The sequence below is a fragment of the Talpa europaea genome (assembly GCF_964194135.1).
Source record: "Talpa europaea genome assembly, chromosome: 13".
Classification (NCBI taxonomy): domain Eukaryota; kingdom Metazoa; phylum Chordata; class Mammalia; order Eulipotyphla; family Talpidae; genus Talpa; species Talpa europaea.
Genome location: NC_140080.1, coordinates 34,672,011 through 34,699,301, shown reverse-complemented (window position 1 = coordinate 34,699,301; position 27,291 = coordinate 34,672,011). Strand labels below are relative to the sequence as shown.

The following is a 27,291-nucleotide window of genomic DNA, read 5'->3' as shown; positions in this document are numbered from 1 at the left end:
CATTTTCCTTGCCATGCTCCCATTTCTTAATGGTGGCTGGCCCTCCCTTTCTGCTTATCTTACTAAGGATTTTCCCCAACACAGTGGGACATACCTATCAGATTGTAAAAGGATTGAACTTCTAGAAAGAGGGCCAGAGAACTGACCACCCTCTTTCTTCAGCAGAATCTCTATTTCACTAACAGAAGCATGTCTTTGTTGAAACATATGGCCTCAATTACTGGCCCTCTGTTTCCTGTCTCTGCTGCTTTCCTGCTGCTGATTCCCTGCCCCCCCTCTGGCAGCTCTTTATGTGGGCAGCGGAAATACAGCATACACTGCTGACAGCACTGAGCTGATGCCACCCTTCACAGACTTGAGGGGCTCCAAGCACTGAAAGGGTTCTCAGGGCTGCAGTATCTGTCAAGAATCCATGGGCTTTGCTGTACACAGAAGCCAGGTGCTGCTCTGATACTTCTTGTTCCCAGGCACCTAAAGCAGCAGGAACAGCCTTCATTTCTGTCTTTATACTTTTCTGGGAAGCATTTTCCCCATTCTTGCCACAGTTGTATCTAAGCCACAGACTGTTCTAGTAATGCTGTTAATCAAGTATCTTTCACCTTCCCCTTTACTCTTAAGACTGTTAGGGTTTGACCCCAGATACTGTGTAGGATGCCTGAGGGACATGTGGGGTGAGAGCTGTACTTAGTCATCAGATGGCGCAGTGGACCTAGATCTGGCTGGGCCCCCAGGGCAAGCAAATGAGGTTGGAATGTAGGTCAGCTGCACTGGTAATGTGCAGCCAGCAGGTGGCGCTGGGAGCAATGAGCCCAGCCTTGTCGTTGGCAGCCAGCCTGCTCCTTGGGATTTCACAGTTCCAGATTTCACGACCCTGAGCTGTTGCCATGGAAACAGAGTCAGGCTGGAACAGAGATTCTACATTAACTCTTTGTATTCCAGCCAGGATGTTTCTCCTTGACGCCAAGCTTGCTTCAGAAAGATGCAACCTCCAGGGGCAGCATTTATTTATTTATTTGTTTGTTTGTTTGTTTGTTTGTTTGTTTATTTATTTTAACAGAAGAGGGAACACTTCCAAAATTTTTTTTTTAAGATTTATTTATTTATTTATGCAAGCACTGGGTACAGTCAGAAGCGCGTGTGGGTGAGAGAATTCACCAGAGCCAGAGCAGGGAGCAAAGCAGGCAGAAGGACCGAAGTACACTGCTGAGGGGAGCAGCGGGCGGCAGGAGAGGTCTGCGCGCCATGTGGGACCCTCGCTGGTGGCTAGGATCAAACCGGCACTGCAGAGGCTGCAGGTGCAGGCAGCTTCATCTTCTCTCAGCTCTGAAACCTGAACCAGGTTCTTCAAAAGGCATTTATGTAAAGTGGAGTGAAAAATTTAGGATAAAAAGGAAATTACATAGTTCCTTAATAATTTCAAAGTCTTAGTGTGCATGCTTATCTTCACCTTGGATAATTTTGCAATTCTGCAGTTCTGTGTGTTAATCTTGATTGGGATGGGGAGACGGACTTTGCAGGAAAATCTACAACCAGTGAAACCTTTTGTTTTAACCATTTGTTTTGTTGGGTTTTTTAAGATTGATATATTTATGATTATAAGAACTGGGGTAGACCTCCTTTTCTGTGGGAGTGAGAAGATTCACCAGAAACAGCAGGGAACAGAACAGGCAGATTGACTGAAATACACTGCTGAGGGGAGCAGCGGGCGAATCAGGAGAAGTCTGCTATGCCATGCGGGTAGCTCCCTGGCTGGGGATTGAACTCATGCTTCAGTGGCTGCAGATAGCTTCATAGGTTGCATCTTAACCCCTTTTGCCACCAGGGAGCCCCTATTTTAACTGTTTTTAAACAGATATAAGTAAACCTGAGCTGTCCTTCTGCTCTAAGCGCTCACGCACTGTGGGCAAGGGGCAGCTAAGCAGTAGCATTTTGTGTGGGGTCAGCACAGGCATGCTGCTCAGGCTGAAGGGCTTACGTCTCCATCTTTGTTCATGACAGAGGGTGATGAGACAGGTGTGATGGACAGTCTTCTGGAAGCCCTGCAATCAGGTGCAGCATTCCGACGAAAGAGAGGACCCCGTCAGGGTAAGTAAACAAATGGAACCCAGCCTGGGTGTTGAATGGGATAAGGCCTCTGCTCCTGGTCTTGCTTGTCTTGGGCTGAAGAGCAGGTAATGAGGTTCTAATGATTTAGAAACTTCTCCACAGTATTCTCTGTATCTAGAGTCAATATCTAGTTTTCTTTTTTTTTTAAAGATATATTTATTTATGCATACAAGAGCTAGGGTATAGCCAGAGGTGCTGGGGGGTAAGAGGATTCTCCAGAGACAGAGTGAGGAACAGAAACAGGTGGATCTACTGAAATACACTGCTGATGGGAGCAGTGGGCCAGACAGGAGAGGTCTGCTGTGCCATGTGGGTCACCTCCCAGGCAGGCCAGAATATCGAACTCATGCTGGCCGGCAGTTGCTTGACGGCGCTGTCTTTAACCCCTGTGCCACCAGGGAGGCCCCAATATCTAGTTTTCACCCTCCCATGTTGGAAAGTAATGATATGGAGAGCTAGGACTTGAGGGACTTACAGCAGTGAGCTTACATTTGATTATTCTTGCATTTCTCTATTCCTGAAGCAGGAACATGGAGTAATAAACAAACCATGGCGCAGAACGGAGATTTCGGTGGATGTTGAGTATATGAAGAAAAATTGATCTAAATACGAAACTGTATGTTAGATACAGGAAATACAAAGGAAAAAGTCAGGAGTCCTCATTTAAATTCACTATAGAGAGGATAATGGAAAGCATAAAATCCTCTAAAGAAGAGGTTCGATGTTGTTATTCCAGATGTTAGAATCTAGGGAGCATCTCCATGGAAGGAGTGTGCTATGTCTGAAAACCTTTTCTGTGGGTGCAGTTAGCCTCCCACTGCCCTTGCCTGTCCCCATTTACTCCCTCGCAATCTCCTCTCCCAACCTTCAAAAGACTTAAGAGGATTACACTGACCCAAAGCTTCTAAGAATAATTACAGGGATAAGAGGACAGATAATCCAGGCACTGATATAGGGCAGGATCAGTGAATGATAAGTTTCTTTTGAGGGAAGCATACAGTGGCCAAGATACTAGTCCAAAAAGCGTATTACCAAGGCTAACTCTCATGTGAAGTTGCCTGCCCCTGTGTGTTTGGTAAAGGCTTTTGGGGCTAGGAGTGATGGCTTCTTTAAGGGTGTGGGAATTAAAGAAAAGGCATCAGTAAGGGTTTCTACTTCTGAGGATTTTTTTTTTTTTTTAAGATTTATTTATTTATTTATACAAGCACTGGGTACTGTCAGATCTACTTCTGAGAAATTCAAAGCGATATTCCCTTTTCCCTAGCTGGTGGCTTGGGAATTCTGTAGGCCTATTTGATATGAGCTTCACTTTAAGGTTATTGTAAAGAGGAGTTTTATGGCTTGTTTTGGCTAGTATTTATATTAACACATTGGCACCTGAAGGCCTATAGTACCTGCCTATAGTACCTGCCACAGCCTATAAATGGGATGTTATAACTCAGGTAGCAAACGCTAGTCCCCATAAACTCAGCGTCTTGATCCAAATGCCTAGATCACTTAATTTTGTCTGTAATATCCAGCTGTTTATTTCTAGCCATACTCTGAATACCCAGGGGAAATTCCCTTCTAAGGGCTCTTCTGTTTGACTTCAGAACCTTCCCTAAACAGAAGCATACTTTCTGTTACAACTCTTACTCGTCATCTGGCATCCTCTGAGTACAGGCTCTCTTGAGAGGAAGAGAGGTGAATTTGATGAGTATAGAACTTCCTGGGATAAGAGTGTTTAGCCTTATAAATCCATTTTTGGGTAGAAAACAGTGTTTCCTTTGTTTTCAGGGTTCTTGAAGCATTGTTTTCCTACCCACTGTATGGGGTGAAGTGGCCTTAGATTAAGCATTTCTAACTCAAGTACAATTGCATCTCACTGTTTTCCTCTGCCTTCTCAGCTAAGTGTCAACCTGTATCTGGCTTTTGGTGGGGAATTCCCTTTCAAGCCTCTTCCTGTGGAAGTCTATTAGACTCCCAGATGCTTCCTGTACACAGGCAGACATGCCTGGCTTCCCTCTGCTGGGGAAGCCCCGTTTGCCACTTCTTTCCAAATGGGAAACTAGGAACTCCAGGCAAAGGAAGCAGGGATTTTGGTGGAACCTAACCTTTTAGCAGAAGGCCTGAATTAGAGTCCTGTTTCTCAGTGTAAGAAGGAATGGGGGGAGACTTACTGTAGGATGTCTTGAGGCCAAAAGGTGAAAATGGGAACTACATACTTTTTAAGTTGCTTCCATCTTGTAACCTTACCTTTCTAAGCCCTGGGTTCATGAAATACACCTGAACATATCTAAGAGACTCTCAGGGGACACATTTCTGGTTACTCCATAAGTTCTTTAGACCTTGGTGCCTTCACGGCATATAAAACAATATAGCATTACATTAGACGTTAACAGAAAGCAAAGCATCAAAAAAGACTGCAAAGAATATAGGACTAGGTTGGGAGCAAAAGACCCAAGTCAAGTCTAACTTTGGTGCTATCTACATACTACCTTAGATAAGTTACTTAGTGTTTCTGGAACTCAGTTTCTTTTTCTTTTTTTCTTTTTTTAAGGTTTTTGTTTTTTTTTTTTTTTTTAAGATTTATTTATTTATACAAGCACTGGGCATAGTCAGAAGCACGGGAGGGTGAGAGAGTTCGCCAGAGCAGGGAACAGAACAGGCAGACTGACGAAACACACTGCTGAGGGGAGCAGTGGGTGCGGCAGGAGAGGTCTGCGCCATGTGGGACCCTTGCCAGTGGCCGGGGATCGAACCGGCGCTGCAGAGGCTGCAGGCAACTTCACAGCCCAGTGCTCAACAGCTGCGCCACCAGGGGAGGCCCAAGATTTATTTATGATTACAAGAACTGGGGTACAGGCCAGAGGTGTGGGAGGTGAGAGGATCCACCAGAAACAGAACAGGGAACAAAACAAGCAGATAGACCAAAGTACACTGCTGAGGGGAGCAGCGGGCGAGTCAGGAGAGGTCTGCTGCACCATGTGGGTAGCTCCTTGGCAGGGGATCGAACTCGTGTTGCAGAGGCTGAGGACAGCTTCACAGTGCTGCGCTGAACCCCTTGTGCCACCAAGGAGGCCCTGGAACTCAGTTTCTTAATGCATAAAATGAGAGATGGACTGAAATGATCTCTAAGGTCCTTTCCAGCTTTAATATTTTTTCAAATTGTAAGGGCTCTGATGGTTGTAGGTTTACCTTGGTGGCCACTGGCCTTAGCTGGTCTATCTCTTGCTTCGTTGCCTTTGACTATTCCTCCTGGCCTAATTGCTTTGAGCCAGAAGAGAGAAGCACTATCAGACAGATATGCCTTATAGCTCTCCTCAGTGCCAGAGAGGCAGCTGTCCCTATTCAAAGACACTAGCCTTTTCCCTAGAATTTAAAGGAATGTTAAAAAAAAATCTTCCGGTCTCTGGAGACCTGACAGAGTAACCAGTATACAAAGATCCATTGAGCAGTGGGAAGAGGAGAGTTACTATCAGGACTGGTTCATTCAGAGTGACATGTAAACTGCTGTGGTCTGCAGGGTGTGGGAGGACAATGGTTTGAGTGTCAAGGGGAAGAATCCATCTGATTGTATTCTAGCTACTGTTTCAAGCTGATGATTGAGTCAGCTTACGGTTTTAATGACTCAACTCTATCTCGATGTCTGAATTGTGGCCTCTTATACACAGGGCATCTGCTCACTGGGGTAAGTCAAGGGAAGAAAGACATTCATCACACTCTCCCTTTCTTTCCCTCTACTACTTCTCAGCTTCCCTCTAAACTCTACCTATAGCAATAGAACCTTGGTAGGGAAAGATTCTAAAGCTCTCTAGTGACTGGCATGTAATTTCCTCATAGGTAAAAGGCATTAAGACCCAGCTAAGATCTTATTCAGGTCTACAGAACCAGCTAATGTTGGAACCAGAATTGTAGCCTGCTACTGTGAATTCAAGTCCAGGCTGTTCCCACTAAACTTGTGTGATTGGACAGAGATGACAGTGACCCCTCTCTGGGTAGGCCAGAAACATTCCTGTATACCTTCCGGCAAGGAATCCTGGACATGGTGAAATTGCTTCAGGGAAGTTTTGTGATGACCACCTGTCTAGAGAAGGCTAAGAATATTTCTTACACCACCACTTATTCTGCCCCCACTTAGTAAAAATAGGACATGATTTCTAATTAGGAGAATTTTAGACAATAATGAGTTCTTTAGGATGGTAATCATCGCCCCATCTGTCCTAGTTTCCTCTTCCCTAAGGGAAGCTTATTAACAAGAGTACTTCCTCTTTAGTAGTAGTTCCTAGTCTGTGGTTTATAAAATGTCTTTTCCAAGTCATTGACCTTTTCTAATTCATTTGTACTGGTGTTACATGGTTGGTTTTGTTGGTGCTTTTATCCTAGCCCACCCTTAACTCCCAGGAATCTGGCCTCAGAGAACTTTGACCAGTGTCTCAAGATTGCTGCCCTTTCTCCCCAATCTGTGGATCTGTTCCCTTATGAGTTAATATTACCCCCGTTTCTGTACAGTCAAAATATGTGTCTGTTTCTGTGGCTGCTTTTCAGGAGTCTAAACAAGTACCCAAGTTATGGAAAGGAGAGGAAAGGCCAGTTTTTCTGGATTATTCATGCTTCATAGTGTCATTGTGATCCTGATGAAAGAGAAAGCTGGGGTTCCTCCATTCTGCTGATTCTGATGCCAGTTCCAACAAGGGCTTTCTTATTTCTGTGTCTGACCTTAGGCCACGTCATGCCCATATCTCGTGTACCTATTTTCTAGACTTAAAGGGAAAGTTTTGGTCTTCACTCCACCTACTATCCCCTCCTAGTTTTTGGTGAAATCTATAATCCCTCATAAGCTCTTTTGAATCTAGAAAAATGTAGAAACACTGTTTGAATTATATACACCTGGTATCTTCTTAAGTTTGGAGGAAGAAACCTAGAGAAGCAGTCATGCTCAGACTGTGATTTCTCCCTTGTTACCCAGAATAAGTAATCCAATGTTCTTTTCCCTAGGATTTGAGGCAGAAGTTATTTCATCATATACATACCCCTCAAATCATTCTCTCTCTCTCTCTCTCTCTCTCTCTCTCTCTCTCACACACACACACACACACACACACACTGTAACTCATAGTTGTATTTTCTAACTGAATCCTAAGGAGCAATGAAGTGATACAAAGCCACTGCCTTTCTGGACATGAAAAGCAGGATCCTAGATGAAAGACTATTTCAGAAAATAGCAGAAACTGTACTGAGGAAGATTTTGCTGGCAAGACGAGAAAGGAAGGAAAGGGAAGTATCTACAAGTAGACCATCCTAGTCACATTCCAGTGAGCACCTTTTCTTCCCATCAGTCGTGGAGGCAGCATGTGTTCATGATCCAGGGAGTAGTGTGTGTGAGACCCCCGAGCCTGTGATCTAATAACCAGATTGGCCCTGTGCCTGTCAGTCAGGGCCTTCACTCTTGTCTTTCTTCTTATTAGATAATCCCTTGTGCCCCTGGGAGGAGGAGGAGGAGGTGGAGACCTGTAAACTGGTAATCTGTGGGCATGCTAGTGCTCCCTGCTGACCCACCGGTGGGGCCTCTGCTGTGTGTTCACGGTAGCTCTGGGTCATGTTTCTATAGACTGACAGCCTTGATGAAGGCCTGAGCCCTCTGATCCCGTTTGGCCTTACTTAAAGCTTTTTGCTGGTTTGAAGAAAGCAGAGGTGCTCTGGGTGCTTTATTCACTGGCTTCTCTGGATCTTTATTCCTGCTCCTGCAGTCTTCTTACAGCAGTGCTAGGCTTCTGTTCCTGCTTCTTTAACACTTAGGCACAGCTTTCCCCACACAGCGTTCTTTTGTCCCCAGCAAGATCTTTTTTCTTTTAACTGAAATATGATTCACACACAAGTATTCAATTCAGTGTTTTTTAGTATACTCATAAGATTGTGCAAACATCACCACTACCTAATTCCAGAACATTTGCATCACCCCATCCATACCCATTAGCAGTCACCCCCCAGTCCTCCCTCCCCTTCCCCATGAATCTGGCAACCATGGATCCACTTTCTGTCTCTATGGATTTGCCTATTCTAGACATTTTGTAGAATTGGAATTATAGCATATGTGGGCTTTGTGTCTGATTTGTTTGTCCCCACCCCACAGCCAGCAGCTCTCTGTGTACAGGCAGTCCCTCCAAGCTGCCTTCAGGGCATGCGAAGAGGCAGACAGCATGAGGTGGGGCTGGTCGGTTCCAAGGAGCTGCCTTCATATTGAGGATACTGGGGCCATAAATCTGGATTCCATAAATAAATATGAGCACCTGGGGGATAAGCTCCTAATAGTTAGAACAGAAACTCAGTGTTGATTGGGTCTTTCCTTCTGTAGGATGACAGCTGGACCTTCATGATCCCTTAGCCTACTGGGCTGAGATTTCTTTGTAGACGCTTCTCCTGGCCATCCTGATGCTAGCTCAGCCTTCCCTGACACACCTTTCATACACCAGGCACATACCTGAACGCTATGTAGGGTCCTTAACCATTTGTATCATCGCTCCTACTCATGAGAGGGGGGAGAGCGCTAGGCATGTGGGTATCTGGGGAGGAGAAAGAAGGGTTAGTAGGACGCGTGGAAGTGTGACGGGCATGTGATGGCAGTGTGCGGCTGTTGCTCTTTGCAAGGGCCACTGCAGCAGCCTGCTGGCGGCCTGCTGCTTGGGACAACCCTCCACCGGGCTGACTGAACACCTTTTTGTGCCTAGGAGCTCCCTTGGAATTGCCAAGAAAACAAAAATACTGTTTACCAATCTGGAACCTATTTAATTCCCACAGTGCTATGATGAGAAAAGAGGTTTAGAGTATTTTAGCTCTCTTCAAGTTACGTAGCACTTGAACCAAGTTCTGTCCAAATGTATGTAAACCTTTGTATGTTTTCCTACCTGCACCATACTCTTCTCTGCCCTTCTCCCCTAAAAGTCTGTTCAACATGTTCTTGATATCTGCCCTTTCTTCTTCAAAATAACGTGGCCCCTGTAAACCAGACAGGATTGTTACATGTGCATGGCTTCTGGCCCACTGTCTGCCAGAGTTCAGAAGGAAGGAAACTGGGCCTTCTGTGGACAAGATCTCTTGTGTCTTCTCTTGCAGCCAACAGAAAGGCCGGGTGTGCAGTCACATCTCTGCTAGCCTCGGAGCTGACCAAGGATGATGCTATGACTTCTGTTCCTGCCAAGGTGGCCAGGAACACAGAGGGAATCCCCACGATCCTTGAGGAAACCAAGGAGTTGGTCGGCTGTGCAAGTTAATCTGGGTTCTGTGGCCACGGCAGCTTCCATGGAGCACCAGGCTGTTCTGTCCTGCAGCATGAGCTTGAAGGGTGATGGACATGTTCCTCTGGGGTGGCCACTCCCATCACCCCAACCCAGTCTCGTTCTCTGGCCTGCTGCTCTCTGTACATCATATACAGCTTCAGCTCTTCAGTTGCCTGAAGTCCAGGAGAGAAGAGTAGTGTGGGGTAGGCCTGAGTCCAACCCAGCTAGCCCTGGCTGCTGTAGTACCAAAGCAGGCTCCGTGATTGCTGCCTTAACCCCAAGTGTCTCCTCTGTTACTCTGAGGCCTTGTCTCAGACAAAGCCCCGCCAGCTTTCTCAGCCCCAACTTTGAAGTGGGCTTGCCCCTAGGTCAGTCTTGCCAGGTTTGTGCTTTTCTTTTGTGGTTTCTCTGGTTCTGAGAAAAGCAAGGGGCTTGTGAACCTTTGGGGTATCTCCCTCCTTTCATTGCTGTCACCTCTGCTCTTCTCTTCCCTCTCCTGGCTGTTATTTATTACTAGTGGTGTGGCAATTAAAGCTGCCTTTAAGGAAGTAGGGAGCAGATCCCATCTTTCTGGGACAGGCCTCCCAAAACAAAAAGTACCTAGACACTTTACCTGTGCTGCAGGGGCCTAGGCCAGAGCCCATGGGTGGGCAGGCAGGGCATAGAGACATTGTGGGACCTGCCCGCCACCCTCAGCCTACTGCCATGCTTACATGCCCTAGCCTTCCTAGACCTTCTCACCAGCGCCCAGGCTTTCCTGGCCATCCCCCTTCAGGCCCTCCCCAGAGCTTTGGTGCATCTCATCTGGAGTATGGGCTGTGTTGTGATCATCCCAACACCTCAACCTCTTGTCTCCAAGGAAATAGGAGGTGGAGCCTCCTGGCTGAGAAATTGTTTTGCAAACGGATCTATTTTTGTATCAGATATTTTTTTTTAATGAAATTCTTTCCCCTCTTCCCCTCCATAATGTAAGAGGCTTTGTTGGCCATAATGTAAGAGGCTTTGTTGGCAGGTTCCAGAGTCCCTGGGATTTTTCCCCACAGGCCTCAATGCTAAACAAGTCCTTGGACCTCCACCTCAGGCCTCAAGCCTTCTGGACCCTTGAGGTCAATGCAGATTCTCTCAGCATCCAGCTCTGGTTCATCTATACCAGGCCCAAGAGTAGCGGGAGCTCTGAGACCACAGAGTTTTTATAAATTTAATATATTATCAAGCCAAATGTGCAGATGCTAACTGGACACATGGGAAAGTGGGCACAGGGAGTATCCACACACACTGACCCCTGCTCTCCCTTCTGAACAGTGTGCAGGCCAAACTGTTCAGTGACACCAGCCACAGGAAGTTCAGATTCTCTGGCTCAAGGTGACACTCATGCCTTCCTGTGCTTTCCAGTTCCCATGCCCTATGGATAGGGAGAGAGAATGGCATTATTAAGACTGGATCCAGAAGTATATTTGTTGGAGCATGGGGGAGCTTAGGATGCCTGCAGGGATGCTTTGAGGCCAGGAAAGAGGGTTCTGGTCGCTAGAGCTTGTGTGTGCAGGAGCAACACTGCTCCTTTGAGCTATTCCCAGGAAGGCTGTGGTGCAGGGGCTGCTGAGCCCCTGGGTCCCCTCCTCCTTGCTCACGTCTGGGACTTCAATCCTTTCTTTTTTAATCTACTTTTGCTAAAATGCATTTAATAAAAAATAAAAAGACAAAATGCAAACATATTTCCCTTACCTCTTGGTCTTCTAAGGTGTCATCATCTCCAGTTTTTGGAGTTTGTTACCAACTGTAATAAACCATTCAGACAGTAATGCCTCATAGTCTCCTTTGTGAATTTTTGAGCTATTTTCTTTCACTGTAGTTTAGGTTATTTCACTCTTGTCCTGCCTCCACTCACTGATTGACCAGACAAGCCATTGTCAAAATTAAGTTGTGCTGGGTATGTACTAGGCATTGTTTGGGCACAGGACTAGAGAGGATGAGCACATGGTTGCTTCTCCAGGGCTGCTACCCCTCCAGAAAGGAGTTGGGCCCCTAATTTAGCTCCCCTCACCTTCTACATTACTGCCTCTTGGCTTGGATCCTTTTTGTTTTTTAACTCGGTTCCCCAGGGCCATAGATGTCATGACTTCCTAACAGTACATGTGACTCTGGCTGAGGGAAGCATCTGACTTCCAATCTCTCACCCTCTCTCCCCTCTTTGGTAGCCACAGCACATTCCAGACTAGCCGGGCTTATTACACTGGAGTGGAAACCTAAGCCTCCCCAGCAGAGGTCAGAAGCCAGATGACTTGCTGCCCAGAGTCCTACTTGTTTGAACACGTTGTGACCTGGACAAAGAAACCTTACAAGCTATGAGCAAGCCCAGAATAGATAGGGAGGGGCCTGGAGAGGACCACAAACCCACTTAGGCAGCTCAGGAGGCCTGGGCCTGGGACGGGGGCAGCTGCCTCCCCAATATGGCCTGACATGGGGGTGAACTGCCTGCCTATTCCCATCCCCCCCAGAGGCACGCGCTTCTAGCTCAGAGCATTATAGACACATACCAATTAAAGGACCCAGCCGCAGCTGCTCATGAGCGCTGCCAGCCTACTGCCGTGCCTGGAATAGAACCCAGGCGCCGGGCACCCCGCCCTCAGCCCCGGCTCTCCAAAAAAAAAAGCCCTTCTCCGTTGCAGTAACCGTGAACACCACCCTTCCACGCAAGAAAGTCGCCCCCAGATGCTTGGTTGGAAGACTTGTTTCTATGGCAACAGACTTAGCGAGCTGGCAGAGCACGTGACCGGGCTGAGAGACTGCAGAGGAAGCCCAGAACCTGCATCCTCCTGCTCGGGTTGGGCACACCTTGCACAGACCCTTCCGATAATCCCAGTGCGTCTGTGCGTCCGTCCTTCTGCCCCTCAGGGTCTTCCCTCCCCTTAGTTTCCTGTAGCTTCTCAGGCTACAGCGACCTCAGATCCCACTGCTTTGAAGAGGAGGCGGGGAGATGGGCGAGTCGAGCGAATGGAAAAGCACAGAGGGAGGGAGGGGGAGAGGAAGGAAAGAGGGCGAGCTGGGTCTGCGGGCCATTTATTTCCCGCTGAACCTTTAGGTCCCCTTGACCCCCGCAAACCCGCAATGAGTCCAATTTCCTTGGCTTTGCCGTTGAGAGGAAAGCGGTAAGGCAAATTCCAGATGGAGAAGCAAGCTGTAAAACGGGCCTTGGAAGAATGGCCTCCGCGTTCCCTCCCACTTCCGCCGTGTTCCAAACCCCCTGGGGCAGCGGGGATGGAGGGGGGCGGGTAAAGGCGAGCCCACCCTGCTCTCGCGAAGCCCGCCAGGGCGCCAAGGGTGGTAATTCTGGCGGGGGAGGGGCGGGAACTCAGGAAACGTCTTTGCCCCCTCTGCAGCGCCGCGAGCCTGGCGCCAGCCCGCCCCCGCCGCTCGCGCCCGAGCGCGGGAGTCTCTCCTGCCTGGAGACTGGGGCGAACACCGTGGCGGGGGCCGCCGCCAGCGCGCAGCTGCGACCCCCACCCCCAACGGACCCGCAAGACGATTCCACGCGACGTACGCAGATCCACAAGCACGCCTGCAACCACACACCTCGACACAGGCACATCAGTGTTGCACGCTACACCTGACAGCCGCTCACCCCCACGGCAATGACATAAACCCCAGGCGCAAACAAAAAAATCACCCCGCCCCTCCATTCCTGCTTTCCAGGGTGCACCTCTCCGCTCACGGTCACACAGGCCAGGAGCCTCTATCTCTTGCACAGAAACGCTCAGCCTTTCAGAAGAAACCTTTTTATTAATTTTTTTCAAAGAAAAAAAAGCCATATAAATATTAGAGTATAAAACTTGCGTGAGACACAGGAAGGGGGTGGGGTGGGGATCTACGTGACTATGCGAAGAGAAGCGCTTATAGGAGTCAGTACTGGGGAGGGGGTCGCCGCAGCGCGTGGACACAGCACAAAACACAGCACGGGCCGCCGCAGGCAGACTCAAGGACAGACGGCTGCGCGGAGCCCGCCGCCCGCTGCCCACTCGCCATCACGGAAAAGCACACCGCACTACACTATTGGCTATTCTATACCAGCCGAAAAAGGGAGGGGGCTCTAACTATTGTAAGGGCGGGGGTGGGGTTCTCCCGCAGCCCCGCTGGATGAACGGGGCCCGGGGTCAGAGGGGGTGGGCTGAGGAAGGTCTATGCACAAGGAGGCACTGGGGGACTTTAACCAGGCTCTGGCCACAAGGAGGCGGACTGGGGGCCTGGGCAGTGGCCTTCACGGAGAAGAAATGGCACCTGGCGAGGTGAAGGGCCGGGGGCTTGAGGCGCACAAGGGACTTGTGGAGAAGCCCAGGGCCTGGGCTGAGCCTTTTTGTCCACTTGCTCCCTGTTGTACCTCATTGCCTCCTGGGGCCAGGGACCAACGATAGCCTACTTGGCCCTGGCTTCCTACAGGGGCCACACTGATCTTTCCACCTCTGGAGTACCCAGCACCCACAGAGGCCCCTCTGACCTCTCAGGGGACCTGGTCCCAAACCTGCTCAAAGCTTCCTTGGACTGCACTGCCCGTTTAAATCCACTGTTGCTGTAGCTCACCCAAAGCTGGCAGCCTGGACTGAGCCCTGTATGTGGTAGATGAGGGTCCAACCTGGTGCTTGGTTTGGGGCTGGAGTTTGGGGATCTGGTCAGTACCCTGGGGGCATAGAGAACTTCCTGCAAGACCCCCTTCACCTGATGGGTCAGGTTTTGTCCATGCCCCCATCCACACACATACACACACCCTTCCCTTCTTTATCCTACTATCCCATACTCTCTTGGAACATGCAATGGCGTTTCTCGTTTGGGGAAGGGGAGGTCACAGCATGCAGTGGGAACATCAAACAATGAAACAAAACAAAACAAAAGACTGGTCCCCAGGGTGTTGGGAAGAGGCATGATAGCAAAATGCCCTCCCTAAATCCAGCAAGCATCAGTACCATGGGGATGGTGACCACATCTCCCAAAACTTGACCTTGGCCTCAGGAGGTGAAGGAACTGGCACCATGTTTTGGGACAAGTTTGAAGGTTGAAGGGGAGGCCCAGAGGTGATGGTGCCCTTCCAACTCTTCAGAACTGTGAGCTTTTTAAGGTCACCTGGTACCTCAACACACCAACCACCTTACTCAAGAAAAAGGAGCTATTGAAGGAGTGGGGTGGAGTGGCATGGGTAGCAGGGAGGCAGGGGATGGATGGGCCTGATTGAATTTCGAAGATGAGGAGTTCAGCTGTAACTAAAGGGGATATGATAAATGGTTTTGGTGTCTACACTATCCCCACTACCCCCATGGGCACAGCAACTGATTGGATGGGGGTTCTGGCAGAACTCCCTTTGCATATTCAATTCCTTGGGGGCAGAGAGGGGGGTGTTGACTGGGCACTTATTTCTGTTTCCCAAGGGGAGAATGATCTTGGCCCCTGCCAGTATCCTGGGGGCAAGGCCTGAAAATCAGAGGCCTGGGTACAGGCAGGGAGAGGCTGGGCTGGTTGGGGAGGGAGGCTGCCCTTTGGCTCCAGGTCTGGCCTCCACATTACTTCTTCTCCTTCTTGCCGGACTTCTTCTTGTTGCCGTTGCCACCTGCCGGGGCCTTCCCATCCCGCTTGCCAGCTGCGTTGGTCAGTGTGGCGTTGCTGCCTGGGATGTAGACATTCTGGCGGTAGTCGGGCACATGTTGTAGGGTGAACTGAGGCCCGTAGCGGGCACTCAGGCCCATGGTGCCGGCGCCCCCTCCCAGGGTGGAGCTTCCATCAGCAGCTTCTGCAGAGACAGAAAGGTCAAGGGCTACACTTCAGGTCCCCAACAGTCACTCCTTTGTACCACAAGCAGTCTGCCTGCAAAGCACCCAGACCACGATGAGCACTGAGAAGACCCTCCTTATCCACAAGAAATAGAGGTAAGAGGTCTGACTCCCAGTTCTTTTACCTACAGTGATCCCGAGCAAATCTATCTAATCTCCCTATGTCTCCTCAGTTTTTAGTTTTAGTTTTTGGGTTTTTTTGTGGGACCCTCGCCGGTAGCCGGGGATCGAACTGGCGCTGCAGAGGCTGCGGGCAGCCTTGTAACCCAGCGCTCAAGTGCTGCGCCACCAGGGGGGGCCCTGTCTCCTCAGTTTTTTGACCAGCAAAATGGGAACCATACTAGTATCTAGTTCTTTGGTAGATAGAAGGCAAAACAAGACCATGATGTGATGCAATTAGAATAGTGCCTGGTACATGGTAAGGACTTAAAACATGCTAGCTCTTATTTTTCATAGGGCTGAGACCCTGGCTCCCAAATCCTTGTCCTATCCCTTTCCAAGGGAGCCTCCGTCGTCCACTCTGGCCCATTCGCCAGGGGGCCGTGACCTTGGTTCGTATCAATCTCCATCACCCAGTGCCTAGCACGGAGTAGGTATTTCAAGCTTCTGTCGTTAGTTAGGAGGGAGTGCTCTTCCACCCACTTTCCAACCATTGTTGCCTACTCTGTGCCAAGCACTGTGCCAGATGTTGCACCTGCGTGAGGCTTTAAACTCCACACCACAACCCAGAGAGGTAAGTGATATTATTCTCCTTTTACAGATGAGGGAAGCAAGGCTCAGAAAAATTAAAAGACTGGTCCTACCAGCCAGTACAAGTTAGAAGGAGTCAGACCTGAGTGCGCATGAGGATGGATGCAGTGGGCACACCACCATCACTGCAGAGTGGCCCATCACTACTCCGAGGGGGAAAGAGAGGGAGAGAAGAAGTTCGTTCTATGAAGCTGGGAAGATAATGACGTAGACTCGGCTATCTGAGGCTATCTGAGGTACACTGCGGACAGGCACAGCAGATTGGGGCTAGGAGACATCACAGATGGCACCTCCAGCCCAGCTGCCTGCCTGCTGCATGAAGAAGAAGTGGGTTCCAGCGAAGTACACATCCTGGCCCTCTTTCAGCATCATCTGGGAGTTTGTTCCAAACAGACTTGGAATCTGCATTTTCACGTTTGCCACGTGATCTGCATCCATATCAAAGGCAGAGAAGCACAGGAGTGCTTCCTCAACTGGATTTTCTGAGGATGAAATGAGAACGCGCTCTAGGTAAGGCAGTCCAGGCACTAGTAAGGTAAGTGCTCATCAGTTAGTTGTTATCAGTGATTAATCATCATCATCACTGTAGTGCGAGGCATTACTTATATCTCACACACTGCTTGACAGGGGGATACGCGGGAGGAATCAGGAATTTGGATGACTGGCTAGAGATCACAAGAATGCTGCTGGAGAATTCTGGCAAAGATAGAGTTAAAACCCCAGGACCGCCCAGCCCAGCCCCAGCCCAGCAGACCTGAGGGCTTTCCTCTACCCCTCCTCCCCGCCTCAGACCCCGGTTGTGACTAAAGCCTGAGAGGTTGAGTAATCCTGAGATACCACCAGGGGATTGAGAAATAGAGACAGGAAATATTTTCAAAGAACGACACCAGGACTGGGAGGGAGGAGCATATGAAAAGGGAGAGGAGAGTTGAGCCAGGGTCTTTCCGCCTCCTCACCCCAGAGCTCAGGTTTCTACAGCTTTTAAGTTCCAAGTCCCCGGATCCCGGGGCTTTGGGGGGTGGGGTTAAGGGGCTGGGTGGGAGGGAGCAGCTGCCCACTTCCTCCTCTCCTTCCTGCTCTCGTCCCCTCCTTCTCCCTGCCCCTCCCCCGCCCCCCCTTCATTCCACTGACAGCTCTCCTTTTCCCTAATTAACTCCAGAGGCCCAGTCCTCTCCGGCCGGCCCCCTCCCCTCCTCAAGCCTGGGAAGGGAAGGGCTGGGGGAGGGCACCCAGATCAGACTTCAAAGATTCAGGATTCGGGAGCGATTTAGGGACTAAAGGAAAGAACTTGGAGGCACCAAGGACTGGGGGAGGGTGCACAGAAGAGAAAGGGGGGAAATGGGGAGAGAAGGGTGTGACTGGGTAAGTAGAAGCCAGGCTCACCTGCCCAAGTCCTACATGCACCCAAGATCCCAGAGGAGTACACAAGTATATGAAAATGATAAGGCCTGCCTATGTCACCTGCTCCCCAGAACACAGGCCTGATGTAGGATGGGCCCCTATGGGGCGCAATGAAGCTGCACTGGACCGGAAGGGAAGATGGAAATCCAGAGTTAGCAGAAAGAGGCTGGCACTGGAGTTCCATCTGGTCATCTCTGCCACCAAGGAGCTGTGTGACCTAGGCCTAGGCCTTGCACAACTCAGGTGTCAGTTTCCTATCTATAAATCTGACAAGTACAACTCTAGGCTCTGACCTTTTACAGAATCAGTTCTCTAATGCCCCATCTACCCTCACAAGACTCGTGTTGTGCAGTGACCAGGACCCTCCCTTAGTCGAAGGAGAAACAGACTCTGAAGAGCAGCAAGAAGGGCATCCTTTGCTGGGCATCCACTGGCCTGGAGAAAGTGGGAGCAGTGCTGCTTTTCTCTGTGCCAGCTTCTCCTCAGGAAACTCAACTCCTAGCAGTGTAACTTCTCCACCCTCATCTCCCCTCCCACTCAGACCAGGGGAAGGCAGCTTCTCCAAAGGTGCCTGGGAAGGCCTGTCAAGCTAGAGAGTCAGCTCAAGTGCAAATTGCAACCTCCTAGACAGCACACCTCTCCCTGCCCCCAACTGTTTATTTAAAAAGCCTCTAACTTCCTTACTCCTCCAGCAGCTCCTCAGGCAAGGCTGGGCTGGGCTCCAGGAACCTCACTGGCTCCAGGGCCAGGAATCGGGTGTGAAAGTGTGAGTAGGGCCTGACCCTGCCACCTCCATCCTCAAAGGCCATTCCCCAAGGTGCCGGCTTGGTCTGGGGTCGGGCCCAGTGTAGGCTGGAGGGGTGGAGTCTTAACAGAGGAGCCAGCCTGAATGGCCCTGTGGGACCATCTGGGGAGGTCTGGGGCCATAAATACTGATTTCATTTGTTTTTAAAATCTTTTTTAGGCTAAAAAGCCTGCTTCCTGGCCTTAGGGCTCAAGACCACAACTGCTAAATATACCTGTCTGTTTACTTTCCTCAAGAGTTCACTGGCCAGCTGCCTGCCTCTTTCATATTCGATCTCTGGCCTCTCTAGAATTATAGCCCTGCCAAATGGGCCAGCTCTGTCCCAGAAGGCGGCCACCCCTGCCACTTCTTCCTTCCTCTGCCTCTTCACTAACCACAAGCCTGTCTCCACTCAGCCTCACTGACATCTGGGGGAGGAGTGCCAGATTTAGCAAAGAATGCCCGGTGCCCAGTTCTTGAATTCCAGGTAAACAACAAACAATTTTTTAGTATAGTATTGGGGCCTATTTATGTTAAAATATTATCTGTTGTTTATCTGAAGTTTGAATTTAACTGGGTGCCCTGTATTTTATCTGGCAACCCTAATCTGGGAGAATAATGCAGGGTGTTGAGAGCAGCTCATCCTCTCGTCCAGCAAAGGCTGGATGTAAAGGCGGGCAAACTCACTATAGTGGAAAGCACTCGAACTGAACTTTCGAGTCCGGCTGGGTTAGAATCACTAATCTGCAGTTCATAAATGGGGACCTTGGAGCAAATGATTTTTCAGTTCTCTCATGTGTCAAATGGATGTAATCAGACCTGCTGTGCAGAGTTAGAGGATTAACCGATGAGAGGCCCATAAAATTTGTCTAGCATGTGCTGGGACCATAATCACCATACACAGGGTGATTATGGTGATTATTGTTCTGATTTTACCTCATCCATTACCCACCAGTCCTCCAGGTGTGCTGGAGGGCAGGACTCTCAGCTCACTAGAGGTGCCTTACTCCTCTGCCTGCCTCCACATAAGCCCAGGATTTGCTACTTCAGAAGCTAGTTCTTATCAATAGACATTACTCTAATTCTGCCTTCTATCCACCCCTCTGGGTCAATAAAGACCATAATTAATCCATTTTAGCTACTCTGTATTAAACCACTACTCTCTGCCAATCCTGGGGCCTTACATTTGGCCCCCACGTCACCACAATGGGGATGGGCTGTTGTACCGTTTCACTCAGTCAAACTGAGGCCCAGAGGGGCTCACAGCTGTGGTGATGCCAGAATTTGAATCCAGGCTGGCCCGTCTCCAAAGTCTGTGCTCTCAGGTACTGACGATATTGTTCTGCTTCTCTGCTAGGGACCCCTGTGAGTCTTCAGCAACAAAAACCATGGGATGAATCTCTGATACATATAAAGTTCTTTGTTAGCCTTGCTGGAAAACAAAATCCTGCTCTGGAGGTGGCAGCAACACAAAAGAGAAGGGGTCTCACATATCCGGAGTTTGTTCTCTCTGCTCGGAGCAGCCCCACCTGCTCCATGGAGTGAGGGTTTGAGTGTACCAGGTCATACTTCAGCTTTCAGCTATCATCTCCTGTAATTCTTACCACGACCCTTTGAGGTCGCTGTGTCCATTTTCTTGCCTGAGGAAACTGAGGTTTAGAGAGGTTAGGTAAATTGATCAAAATCACAATGACAGTGGCCCAGACTGATGCTGTCATTTTCCAGGGCTAGACTCTTAACCACTACTCCCCATGTCTCCTCCATGGGTCTTTCCTTGTTCACCCCCTCTTGAGTATCCCAGGATCCCTAATCCCTCTACTGTTCGTTAGCCTGGTTTTATGTCCTGGAATTCTGTGTCCTCACAGAGCAGCTAAAAGATCAAGAGAAATCATGCAGAGTGGCAGCCAGGCTCAAGGCATGGTAGCCTTGGGATGCCCCCAGGATTCCCAGTCTCACATCCCAAACCGCACACTGGCACACTTACCGCTGGCGGAGGCCAAGATCATAGCTTGCAGCATCTCTGTGTCAAACTGGTTGTTAGGCCAAGTGCCGGTTTCATCGCCATTTTGGGAGCTGGGGAGAGAGGAGTAGTGAGCATGGTCTCCCAGGTCAGTGCAGCTTATGCCCTTCCTGTTCTCTCCCAGGGTCCCCAGATCCAGTACCCCACACCTATGACCTGCTCCCTTTCCTCAAGGTAGAAAGAAGTTTATATGATCCTTCAGAAGCCAGACCACCACTTGTCAGTCCACAAAACAGCTGTGTCAGACTCCATGGCTCTAGAGTGACAGAGGGGCATAAACTGCAGCTTCCCCTGCAGGAGGGAGCAGTGGCTTACTGTCATGGTGAAGGAGCTCAGATCCTCTCCTGAGAGCATTGAGGGTGAGAAAGGGGAGAGAATGTGCCAGAGCTAGAGAAAACCTAGGGAGATATAAAGGGTCCCAGGGCAGGGAGAGAGAGAGTTCTAAAGCACAAATGTGATAACTTCAATGGCTTGTTAATCCCTCAGGATAAAATCCATGATACATAAGAACCCACCCATCTATTTTACAAGAACATCCCTCTGCCCCGCTCCCAAATATTCTATCATTAAACCTATTCTGGCGCAGATACTGTTTGCTTAGAATGCTAGTTCCCAACCTTTGCCTTGAATTTTAACAGGAATACAATTTGTTGGGTCAGGTGCCTGTGTGAGGCACCCGTCCCCAGCTCGTGGCAGCGCTAGGTCCCCTGCTCTTGTACCTTGTGCTTCGCACCAGACCAAACTGAAGCTGGTCTGTGTCTGCCATCTTCCTACTAAAGCTCCTTCTTAAGATCTTTCAACTCTAAGCATTGAGAAAAACATGAAGTGATTCATAACCTTAAAAAATGCTTCCCTGTAAAAGAACCTTAATGCATTTCAACTCAACTTGGATTTTTGCCATAGTGACTATTTTCATGCTTGTGTTGAATTTTCAAGGATCAAATAATTTCCCTTTTTGAGGGGAGGGCAAAGCACCCCGACACTCACACATAGTCTATTATGTGATAGTTGGCACATTGAAGTTTCTCAATAAATATTTACTCTTGAATGAATGGGGAAAGACCTGCAGAGTTCTATCACTACAAGTAAGAAGGATTTGGCACTGGGGGTGAGCTATGGGGCGGGTCCTGAAGGCCTAAAAGAGTGTGTATGGGGGGCCTCCCCTGGTAGTGTGGGTGGTTGAGCGCTGTGCTGTGAAGCGCTGTGAAGCTGTCCGCAGCCTCTGCAGGGCGGGTTCGATCCCGGCCAGCTGGCGAGGGTCCCACATGGTGCAGCAGACCTCTCCTGTCTCGCCCGCTGCTCCCCCTCGGCAGTGTATTTCATCAGTCTGCCTGTTCTGCTCCCTGCTCTGTCTCTGGTGAATCCTCTCACCCTCCCACACATCTGGCCTGTACCCCGGTTCTTGTATAAATAAATAAATAAATCTTAAAGAGAGAGAGAGAGAGAAAGTGTGTGTGTGTGTGTGTGTGTATTGTCAGGGTGGGAGAGCACAACCAAGAATTGCTTTACAGTTGTTCCTGCTATGGTCTCCTGGATGTGGGATTCCCCACCCCCAGATAGGCAGACTCTGTCCAAGGCTCAGATGAGAGCACACAGCTGCTTTCTATACCATCACAGCAAATGTAGAGTTAGGGTGGGAGAGTAAAGCTGGAATCTCACTTCTGCCTCCCAGAGTGGGAAGGGTTAGAATTCTATGTCCCTTATTCACCAAATATTTAGTGAGTGATTACTATGCATCAGACTAGGTGCTGGGGTTAAAGCCATGAGATGACTGAAACAGGCCATCTTTATGGCGCTTGAGGTCCACAGAGAGGCTGACAGTAAATCACACAGTTATTTCACTGTAATTGTGACAAGTGCTATCGAGGCAAAAAGCAGAGGGTACAGGAGAGTCCTTGCCTAGTCTGGTTTGGGAATTCCATCAGTGTAGGATTCTCTGAGGAAAAGGCAGGGAATTTAGACCTGAAGGAGTTACCCAGGTGATTGGCAGGAGAATGCCAACTAAACAAATGGGAAAAGAATGATAGAAAATGACCACTTTGTAGCCATTGTAAAAACAGCTTCAGGCAAGGATGAGTGAATACTCCAATACTAAAAGAGGATGAAAGGTTGCTGCACTGTCTCAAACATCACCCATATGTTAGGTATTGATTGCAAATATTTAAAAATATTCTTATAATGCAAAGATATGGGGACGCCACTTGAACCAAGTGAATAAACTGACCGACAGTCAGTGATAATGGAACAAATCTACATGAAATGACTCCTGATGTGATGAGGGGGGCACACGTGTCACCCACGCGTATTCTTACATTTAAAAAGATTACTGGCCCAGATTCTTTAAAAAAAAAAAAAACAACTCTACATTGTAAGAAAACAACTTCCCACCCCCAAAAAATAAAGAGGTTGTTCTAGATTAAAGGAGATGAAAGAGACAAGGCAAGCAAATGCAATTCATGCCTTCTTGATAAAATTCTGGATTCAAAACAAAAGGTTAAAAGGACATTTGGAGAACATCTATGAAAATCTGTTCGCGGGCTGTATGTTAATGCATTAATGTTAAAGTCCTCAAATGTGATCATTCTTTGAGGTTCTATATGAGAATGTTACTGTTATCAGGTGACGTACACTGAAGTATTTCGAATGCTATGATCTCTGCGACTCTGAAATGGTTCAAAGAAAAGCGTATGTGGAGAGAGGGAAAGAAAAGATAATGCAAATGTGCAAAATAGTAACAATTGGTGAATCTAGGTAAAACGAGTATTTGGATGGTCATCATACTAGTCTTTCAACTTTTCCATAGGTTTGAAACATTTCAAAATAAAAACCTGGAGGTTAAAATTTAGTTAGCCAGGAAAAATAGTATCATACTCCCAGGCCAAGGGAATATCTGGCTAAGCCTGAGGTTGGGCAGAGAGTTCAAAGGACTAAGGAGAAGACAGTGTGATCCCTGCAAGGGGAGGTGGTGTCCAGGCTGGGGCTGCAGAGGAGAGGGTCATGAAAGATGTGGGTCTCATCCTAAGAGCCCTACAAAGCCAGTCACGTGTTTAAAAGGGGGGTCGTCATAATGGTATTTCACTATTTAAAGTTCAGTGTTGCTCTTGGAAAAGAATGGAGGGTTGGGGGTACCTCTGGGAGGACAGGAGCCCTGTAGTGGGGCCTCAGTCATCTGCCTCTCCATAAAAATTCAGGACTCATGACTCACAACCTCCCGGAGTTCTCTCCAGGCCTGCCTGATGATGCAGGGCTATGGCAGGTGGTGCAGGCCAAGGTGAGGGGCCTATGGGGATAGAGTGGGGAGAGTAGGGGCTGAGAAGATTGCAGGGAGAAAAGCGTGGGGGCTGTGGGACAAACAACAGGGTCAGATGCCACAGTTTAGAAGGATACGCTATAGGGGTGCGAAGTGGAATAAAGATGAGTCAATAAAGGTGGGTCTGGAACCACGATGGGCTTAGGCTACAAGGAGGATCCTTGGGAAAGCCTGAAGGCCAAGTACAGGCAGGCTGCCAGCTCTCTGAAGCTGCTTGAGGTGGATAAGGAGAGACTTCTTTTTCAACCATTTACCAAGAGTGTCCTAGTCTCCGGGCACTGGGCTGACTGGGATATATATATATATATATATGTGTACAATCTATTTTAGCCTCAAAAGCACCTGCAGATAAGTGTTATATGATTATCCCTGTTTTCAAACAGATGGATCTGGGGACTCAGAGAGGATGAGAGATTTTCCCAAAGTCACACTGCTGGTAACTGGCAGAGATGCAACCTGACATAGGTCTAATGTGGATCTGAAGTTTATGATCTTATACAAGACAACATGTGGGGCTTCACTGGGAAGTCCTAGCAGCAGGTATAGGGGATTTTTCCAGGATTTGGAAAAAAAGTAAAAAATAAAAGTGGAACAGATGGACTACATCTAACAGACCACTTCCCAAGCACCCACTCTGTCTACAATTTACGACATGACAGCTACAGTTCTCACTCTAAGGACTTTGTATTCTGGCACACGGAGTGTGTGTGTGTGGGGGGGGAGTATGCCAGAGCCTGAGTTGTGGTAAATGTTCTGTGCATCATGCTCAAAAATGGCAGAGGGCCTCCCCGGTGGCGCAGCGGTTGAGCGCTGGCTTGCGAAGCTGCCCGCAGCCTCTGCAGTACCAGTTTGATCCCTGGCCACAGGGCAAGGGTCCCACATGGCGCGCAGACCTCTCCTGCCGCCCACTGCTCCCCTCAGCAGTGTACTTCGGTCCTTCTGCCTGCTCTGCTCCCTGCTCTGGCTCTGGTGAATTCTCTCACCCTCCCGCACTTCTGACTGTACCCAGTGCTTGTATAAATAAATCTTTTAAGGAAAAAAAAAAAAAACAAAAAACATTAAAAAAAATGGCAGAGGGCCTCCCCGGTGGCGCAGCGGTTGAGCGCTGGGTTGCGAAGCTGCCCGCGGCCTCTGCGGCGCCGGTTCGATCCCCGGCTGCTCCCAGGCCACTGGAGGAGGGTCCCACATGGCGCGCAGACCTCTCCTGCTGCCCGCTGCTCCCCTCAGCAGTGTACTTCGGTCCTTCTGTCTGCTCTGCTCCCCGCTCTGGCTCTGGTGAATTCTCTCACCCTCCCGCGCTTCTGACTGTACCCAGTGCATGTATAAACAAAACAAACAAACAAACCAGCAAACAAATAAAGCATGCCTCTATAAAAAAAAAAAAAAAAAGGGCAGAAAGCTGGGGAAATCACCTCTGACAACAGCCTGGATTTAATTATGTTAATATGTAAATGCATGTGTATTTTTTAAGGCCTATCAGCATTTTAAAATATATGTCCAGATGAGGGGCTATTATGCATAATTAAATGACTTACTGACATGAGGAAATTCTCCTGGTATCTAAAGAAGGGGGGAAAAAAGTCTAGAATACTGATGGACAGTATGACCTCAATTAAAAAAAAACAAACTGGTAAGAAATATACCAGTTGACAGAGAATAAAAGTCCCCGATATTCTATGAACAAGTTGGTGAATAACTTATTTAATTGAATCGGATATTTTTTAAAAAGCAGCAGCCTTTGCATATTGTTTTACTGCATAACATGTACCTTTCTGAGATACTATGTGTAATGGGTAAGGCTAGAAACATATATATAAAATACTAATGAGTCCATGAATAAATTGATAAAATGTAAGATGGGAGACTTTCACAACTTAAGAGATTTGAAACACTCGACCAAATGCAAAATGTGGGCCTTAATTTGGATAAGCATGCAAACAGAGAGATGTATAACTGGGAAACGTGAATATAGACTGGCAATTTGATATTTGTTTATTAACATTATTTGATCTTAATATGTTACTAGGTTATCAATATTATTTTTAGTGTTTATACATTTAAACAGTCATCTGTTAAAGACAGTGAAGGTCCAGATGAAATTATATGATGTCTGAGATTTACTTCAAAATAATTCAAGGGAAGATTAGGATTGAGATAGAAGTAAAACAAGTGAGGGAATTAGTTGAAATCAGATATTGGAATCACAGAGGTTCATTATATCATTCTTTCTACTTTGGTATAGATTTGAAATTTTCTTTCTGAAAAAAAAGGTTAGTGGTGGTTTCCCTCAGTTGTGATATTGTGGATACTTTTCCTTTAAATATTTTTTTTTCTCCGTTGCTCATGTTTCTATAATAAGCATTATTTCATAAACAGGAAAAAATGCTGTTTGTTGAATGACTTCCCAAATGGAGAGAGAGTAGGTGGTGTCTTTCAGAGGAGAGGGATGGAAGAGGACCCAGAATTGGGGAAGGCCAGGGTGGAGCCATCAAAGAACAGAGGAATGTGAAATGGTCACTCTCTCCTCTGGGCAGAGGCGGGGAACAGCTGCAGGGCAGTCCCTGGGTTATAGGAGAACTGACTGCTGGGTTCAGAACTTGAGACAACAGCTATTGGGACCAGTAGCTTAAAGAATGACCTGAGAATGGATAGTGGTAGGGAGGAGGAACACCTGGGAGGCAGGGACTGCAGACGTAATTCTTTTTCCCTTTAGTCCAAAATGTGAGTCAGTGCTGACCTGAACTTAAACCAGTTTTACTGAATTAGCCAGTACTAGTACTTCAAATTTGGTGTGCCAGTAGCCAAGGTGGTGGAAGAAAGGGAGTGGGGCAGAGAAATAATGGAGGGCTGGAACCAGCATTAAACTGAACAAGAGAATTCTCACCTCTATATCTTCTTGCTCCAATTAGCTAATCAGAAGGGCAGCAAAGAAAAAAAACTCACTGTCATTCTGTTGACCTGAGTGGCTTTACCACAGGGCCTTTGCATAAGCTCTCCCCTCCACCTTGAATGCTCTTCCCTCTTTCTTTCAGTAGGTTAATTTATATTTATCCTTCAGATCTCACGCAGCGCAGTTACCCCTTTCTCTTGATGTCCTCCTGCTCCCTGACCGAGTGGAATCCCCATCTAATGCTCTCACCACCAGGTACTGCTCTTCATAGCACTTATGACAGTTCCAATCTTACATTTATTTCGGTTATTTGGTTAATATTTGTCTTCCACAACACATTGTAAACTCAAGAATCATGTCTATTTTATATCTCCTACACCTAGAACACTGGCCTATAGTAAGTGTGCTCTACTTATTGAAATTATGAAGAAGGGAAGTCGCAGTTGTTAGACTAGGTCCCCAACACTTATTTCATCTGGGCCATTTTGGAGCTGAATTAGAAATTGTCCCATCCCTCTCAAGCTAAGTATGGAAGCGAGAGATCCTGAGTCTGATCCTCCATCTCTCCAAGAATGCCTATAAGTATTTCAGAACACCAAGTCTCTCATTTGATGTAAAGGTACTCGAGGCAGGGGTAAGACGCTCACCCCAGGTGCACATTCAGAGGTCTCAGGGGGAGTATATGGCCTGAACTGGGGGTGGGGAAAGGGGATATCAATTGCCCAGTATTTCTTACCACCTCAGCTCAGTGTCACTTCTTCCTGGAAGACTTCTCTCTCTCTTCCCCATTATACTCACATTACCCTATTTTTATTAATTTTTTTTTTAGTGTGATTTGTTGTCAATTTTCTGTCTCTGTTGGCCTGGACGCCTATGAGTTCACGAATCAGGACTGCTTAATCACTCTTATAGGCCAGTGTTTAGCACAGGGCCTGGTTCATAGTAAGTAGATACTCAATAAATA

At 48.1% G+C, this 27,291-nt stretch overlaps 2 protein-coding genes across 19 annotated transcripts in view; one reads left to right on the top strand and one right to left on the bottom strand.

Annotated features, from left to right (window-relative positions):
* DIAPH1 (diaphanous related formin 1) overlaps window positions 1-9,356 on the top strand; it is a gene marked incomplete at both ends in the record, with an annotated part of 88,021 nt that extends 78,665 nt beyond the window's left edge. The window contains 2 exons of the mRNA XM_084251675.1: window positions 1,999-2,085; window positions 9,199-9,356. Coding sequence (XP_084107801.1) covers window positions 1,999-2,085; window positions 9,199-9,356 — 245 coding nt within the window. The remainder of the gene's footprint in view (window positions 1-1,998; window positions 2,086-9,198) is intronic.
* A 5,549-nt stretch (window positions 9,357-14,905) lies between these two features.
* The window catches only part of LOC311182689 (protocadherin gamma-C4), a gene marked incomplete at both ends in the record, with an annotated part of 166,678 nt that continues 154,292 nt past the window's right edge, over window positions 14,906-27,291 (bottom strand). For all 18 annotated transcript variants that reach the window (XM_084251692.1, XM_084251707.1, XM_084251693.1 and 15 more), the window contains 2 exons: window positions 14,906-15,132; window positions 20,092-20,180. In XM_084251692.1, the coding sequence (XP_084107818.1) occupies window positions 14,906-15,132; window positions 20,092-20,180 (316 nt within the window). The remainder of the gene's footprint in view (window positions 15,133-20,091; window positions 20,181-27,291) is intronic.